This window comes from Octopus sinensis, linkage group LG1 (assembly GCF_006345805.1).
Source record: "Octopus sinensis linkage group LG1, ASM634580v1, whole genome shotgun sequence".
Lineage (NCBI taxonomy): Eukaryota > Metazoa > Mollusca > Cephalopoda > Octopoda > Octopodidae > Octopus > Octopus sinensis.
In genome coordinates this window covers 82,743,795-82,749,542 of record NC_042997.1, presented here as the reverse complement: position 1 = coordinate 82,749,542, position 5,748 = coordinate 82,743,795, and the positions used below count along the sequence as shown (strand labels likewise).

The 5,748-nt window shown below is 34.5% G+C and overlaps 1 protein-coding gene across 2 annotated transcripts in view; it reads right to left on the bottom strand.

The window, feature by feature from the left end:
• LOC115216589 (centrosomal protein of 162 kDa) overlaps positions 1–3,278 on the bottom strand; it is an 85,713-nt gene extending 82,435 nt beyond the window's left edge. For both annotated transcript variants that reach the window (XM_036502504.1, XM_029786059.2), the window contains exons 1-2: positions 3,027–3,278; positions 867–963 (exon numbers count right to left, since the gene is read on the bottom strand). In XM_036502504.1, the coding sequence (XP_036358397.1) occupies positions 867–963; positions 3,027–3,071 (142 nt within the window). In that variant the 5' untranslated portion in view covers positions 3,072–3,278. The remainder of the gene's footprint in view (positions 1–866; positions 964–3,026) is intronic.
• Between the last annotated feature and the right edge of the window lie 2,470 nt (positions 3,279–5,748).

Genomic DNA, 5,748 nt, shown 5'->3' with positions numbered 1-5,748 from the left:
GCCACACCAGAAGAGAATTTTTGGAAATTATATGCAGATCATTATATTGACAATAATTAGCAGAGGAAAGCTAGTATTGTATTTCTTCATTCTATATTTCTTTGAAATATTGCATATGATAAGGCTGATACTTTTTTTAACAGGAATGTATTACACCGTGTAACACGATTTTTGTCCTTGGATAGCAACTGTTATTTCCCATTTGCTTACTCCTAGAAAATATGAAAAATAGCTAATACTTCCTTGAAACTTTACTTTTGTTACATTTATTCAAACCCCAAAGAGTCCCTCTCAACACATGGCTATGATGCAACCCCACTACTCCTGCTCTTGACCAGAGATACACATATTGACAGCCACTAAGAGACATGTTCATACTAAGGGATGAGGTCAAGCAACTGACAAGCAAATCTGTAGTACTGAGCAGAATATTTGTTCTAATGATATTTCTGCTTCAGCAACTTAGCACTGAATCTGTCTGAAATATAATGGAAAATAGGTCAGTTTCAAAACACAGATGTCTAGGTCACAAAAACAAAATTTGAAGGGAATAGTAGTAATTTCTTTTGATTTCTAGATATTAATATTGTTACATAGTGTTAGTTATTTCAACACTATTTCTGTTTCACGTTTTCAGCTCTTCTTTGTAATACAATCAATGAAATATTTGACATTATTTAACAAAACAATGTTTATATTTATTATAATGTTCAATACATTGTGTCAGTGTCCAAGGTATGCCACTGCATTATATGTATGATATAGTAAGTAAAGTAAATTGAAGTGTGTTCAACTGATGAGGAGCATGACATCAGGTGTGCAATATTAAGGAAAATAATAAGCATGAAAGACAAAATATATATTACCTGTATCCGTTTCATCCTCATGTAACCATTTTGGACTTTGTTTCTGTTTAAAAAGTTTATTCACATCCTCCGAATCAACAGATATGTCAGAGCCAGACTACAACAACAACAACAATAATAATAATAACATAATACTAATACTAATAATAATAATAATAATATTAATCCGTTCTACTATAGGTACTATGCCTGAAATTTTTTGCAGGTGGGGGAAAGTCGATTACATCGACCCTAGTATTTGACTAGTGCTTAATTTATCGACCCCGAAAGGATGACAGGCAAAGATGACTTTGGTGGAATTTCAACTCAGAACATAAACACGTACGAAATACTGCTGAGCATTTTACCAGGCATGCTAACAATTCTGCCAGCTCGCCATCTTTTTGGTGATAACAAGGGTTTCAAATTTTTGCACAAGGCCAGGAATTTCGGGGGACCAGTTAAGTTGATTACATCGACCCCAGTGATAAACTGTTACTTATTTTATTGACTTACCAAAAGGATGAAAGGCAAAGTAAACTTCAGTGAAATTTGAATTCAGAACATAGAACCAGATGAAATGTAGCTAAGCATTTGTCTGGCATGCTAATAATTCTGCCAGCTCAACACCTCAATAATAATAATAATAATAATTAATAACAATCCTTTCTACTATAGGCACAAAGCCTGAAATTTTGAGGGATAGAGCTAGTCAATTACATTGACTTCAGTGCTCAACTGGTACTTATTTCATTGATCCCAAAAGGATGAGAGGCAAAATCAACCACAGCAGAATTAGAACATAGAATATATAGAGCCAGAAGAAATGCCGTTAAGCATTTTGGCTGCTCGTGTTAATGATTCTGCCAGCTCACCGTCTTAGAAAAATAAAGATAATGTTTTCCAAAAACTATTTAGTAGGCATTGTATGGTGTTGTTCACCCCCTACACAGGGCCTATAAGAGAAGGAGTTCAGCTGGTACGTCAATACGGGACAGAGAACCAAGGCAGGCTCCTCCCTTGACCAAAAAACATTTCACAGCCTTCTTGAATTATGGGGGGAGGGACTCAGACTCTCGAGGCCTAAAAGTAGCCATGCAAGATCTCTTTCACAGTCGATGCTCCCACAAAGGAGTTTCTCGAAACACTAAGATTACTGTCTTCCCACAGAACACAAGGTTATAATCTGGGAGTTCTATTGGCAGTTACAGCAGTTTTAGTTATTCCCTATGTAGTGTGGCTTACTTCAATACTACTTAGCCCTTTCTCTCAATCGATATTTATTTCACAAATTTCTCTCGTGACAAATGTGGTTTACATCTTAAAAAACAGTACTTGCATCTTTTAACCCGCGAAAAACTTTCTTTTCACATATTATATATGAATGCTATCTTTGTAGTCTTATAGTATATTTTAATTGTCATAAACCAAAGATGAACTGTTTTTATTACCAGAGACGAGTTGCAAGTGCATTAGAACATGTAGAGGCGCGTCTGTGCAACGAATCTTTAATGCTACAAACTCATATGTATGAAGCTTATATTAAGTTGCTATTTTGATAATAAGACTTAAAACGATTTTTATAGGTTTTTAGAGACTTCATCTACAAGAGGTTCCCTACCCACAAGTATGTTCTATCAATTATCTTTTTTTTTTTCTTTCCACTTCTCTTTCAGATCATCGAGGTATTGATTTTGAAACATTTCAGCTTGCTATAGTAACTCTCACTCCAGTTATTTATCCTAAATTAAATCTGAGAAAAAAACCTACTGTACACTACAAACTATTTTTACGGCATTTAGGAGTGGGGAATACAAATAAAACCAAGGAACACAGTCGCTCACAAACACACACGAATGGGCAAGTTGCAGCATCGAAAGTCTTTTTATTGCTATGTAGGGAATTTTTCAACATTGTTTTATACGTTGTAGCCACTAATCAAACTATAAACTTTGTATATTCGTATACTGTTGTTTGCATATTCGCTCACTGACATAGCCTTTGATTTCCACTGAAAAAATATTATTTATTTGTACTATTAATTAAGCGTAAACTGCGACCGGCATATTTTTACAAACTCGCTCAAAGCATTCTACGCTAAATCAGGTGAAATAATTTTGTATATATGTCAATTATTTAATTTAATTCTATTTTTAAGGAAAAAGGCAATATTTTTCTTACTTCTCTTATGAAATGTTTCTTTCCTTTTTTCGTAAACTGGGACATGTTTACATCATCAGTGTTAAATAATACACGAACAAAAGTATCAGCATCACACTTAGAGAAGATATGTTTGTTTCTTTCAATACTTATAAATTATTTGAACATAAAAGCAATGAAGTCGTTTGATTTATCAACTTTTATAGTGATTACTAAAGTACAACGCATTCCCCCTTGAAAAAAAAGTTGTCATATTGTAAACAAGTTGTAACAACGCAACGACCGCTTATGTTATTGAAGAGGCATTTATTTATTTTTAATTGCTTTAATATATACTTAAGTTTCTGCTGATTTGAAATGCAGAAAAACGTTATATTAAAACTTTCAGTAAATATGGAATTATAGTAAAAAACATTTAAAAAGTATTTATGTCACATTGAACATTTATGAGAAAACTATCGATCTTAATGCGATAACGCTTACAACAAAAACAAATCTGAGCGGGGTAGGGGATAAAATGTATTAAGACATGATTCGTTCAGTTAGAAAACACATGTCTCTTAATTTCCAATTTAATTCCAGGCGAAATTGACTATCACTTGAGACCTTGCAGAAATGGTTATGTAAATTTAGTATAGGATATCTAGGAATTGGTACATAGTAAGTATGACAAAGAGAAAATGGTTTCTATTAACTTGTTAGTTTTCAGGAGTAGAAACCGTTCTTGTTATTGCAACTGTTGTTCTTTTTGTTATTTAGCTTTGCCATGGCCACCCTAGTATTTTTAAGAATTGTATATTTAGGACGGAATTATCCGATCTTTCCTTTTTAAGACGTGAAGATGTAGTTTGAAGAGGATGTAGCTACTATTTGTTGTAATGAACACGTAGGGATGACAACACCTTTGTAAGATAGGGGTTGGATGAATATTGGCCCATCACCAGAATTGTTTTCTTTGGGATGTGATCAAGATAGTGTATGGTAATCAGCAACACAGTTCCAAATAAGCAGTACTTAAGGGTAGTTCTTATATGAGCTTTTAAGATGACCAGAAACTTTGTATAGACAGAGGTGTCATATACCAATTTTCCCACCTCACTACACAGTTATTGCATTTCTGTTGAAGTTCACTAGTCTTTTTTGAGCTACATGGGTTTCGCAGAGAGCAGACAGAGCAGTGCCCCATAGTTTAGTTTCTATACATTCACAAGTAGATAAGAGCAGAAATATTTTATTACTGTCATAAGTTGAACCTGACTATGATCTCTTTTAACAGTGATCACAATTTTCTATTTATTCCCATTTTTATAATATGTTATAAGGTAGTCAATTGACAATCATTATAAAGCATATGATAGAATGTATTGCAGTTCATTTCGCTTCTCTGTGCTCTCAGTTCAAATCCGACAGGTCAATTAACTGTCAGTAAATAAAGTACCAGCTCAGAGTTGGTGCAGCCCTCCATCCTGCTGGATGTTATGCTGAGGTAAGGTTGAGAGGCTGTCTGTTTGTTCATAACTATATTGAAACCTAAATGTTTACCATGAAGATATCCTTCATTGCAACTGCTATATGTTGGTTTGTTGAATGTCATCAAAGAAGAATATCCTTTGAAAAACCCTAACTCTAACCCTAATTTGAAAATGAACCACAGTCAGAACAACTTGTGGAAGCATTTTCTGAGGAAAAGATTATTGCTGCTGAGTGTTTTATCAAGATCAATGAGTGGTGACATGTGAAATAGTGCATAACCTGGGAGTTTAGCAATGGTTGATCAAATCATTTCTGAACATTTGAAGGTGTCAAAGTAGTCTGCTTATTATATATCAAGAAATGATATATAATGACTCAGGAAATGAAGGACAACAAGGTGTGATGTCTTGAGAAACTACATAAGCTCATGCATGAGAATTGGGATCTGTTTAAGTGGTATTTGAAAACCAGAGAGGAGACATGACTCTACTACTTTGACCATAAGATAAAAGATCAATCTAAATAGTGGAAACAAAGATTTTCTACCACTGAAAAAGTTCAGTTCAGCACAACAAAGAATGTGCTTAACCTTCAACATCTCTGAGTGTATGTGAATTGACAACATGCCACATAAGACTACAGTTGCAGGTATTTCTAATGCTGCTTTGCTATGGTAGCTGTGAGACTGATTCAAAACAAAGCACTAACGTTGAGTGTCCTCCTTCATAACAATGTACCAGTCTGCACAAGTCAACTGTCAAAGAAGAGCTACTTTACCCACCAAGTTCATCAGACTTTGTTCCCTATGGTTTTCACCCGTCCCTAAATTTGAAAAGCAATGAAGAACTACTGATTGGCTGAACATGAAAAATGATTTTATTTACTTGGCCTTGAACAGCTGTTCAAGTGATACAAAAAAGTGTATTGAAGTCAACTGTTATTTCATTGAAAGTTTTAAATATTTGTAGGTGCAGGCTTGGCTGTGTGGCCAAGAAGCTAGCTTTGCAGTTTCAGGTTCAGTCCCACTATGCAGTATCTCAGGTAAGTAACTTCTACTCTAGCCATGAGCCAACCAATGCTTTGTAAATTAATTAGGTAGATGGAAACTGAGTTGAAGCCCACTGCATATATATGTGTGTGTGTGTGTTTTTGCTTGCACCTTTCTTCAGTGCTTAACAACTGGTGTTGGTTTTTTTATGTCCCCATAAATTAGTGGTCCAGCAAAAGATATCGATAGAATAAGTATTAGACTTTAAAAAATAGGGGTGGG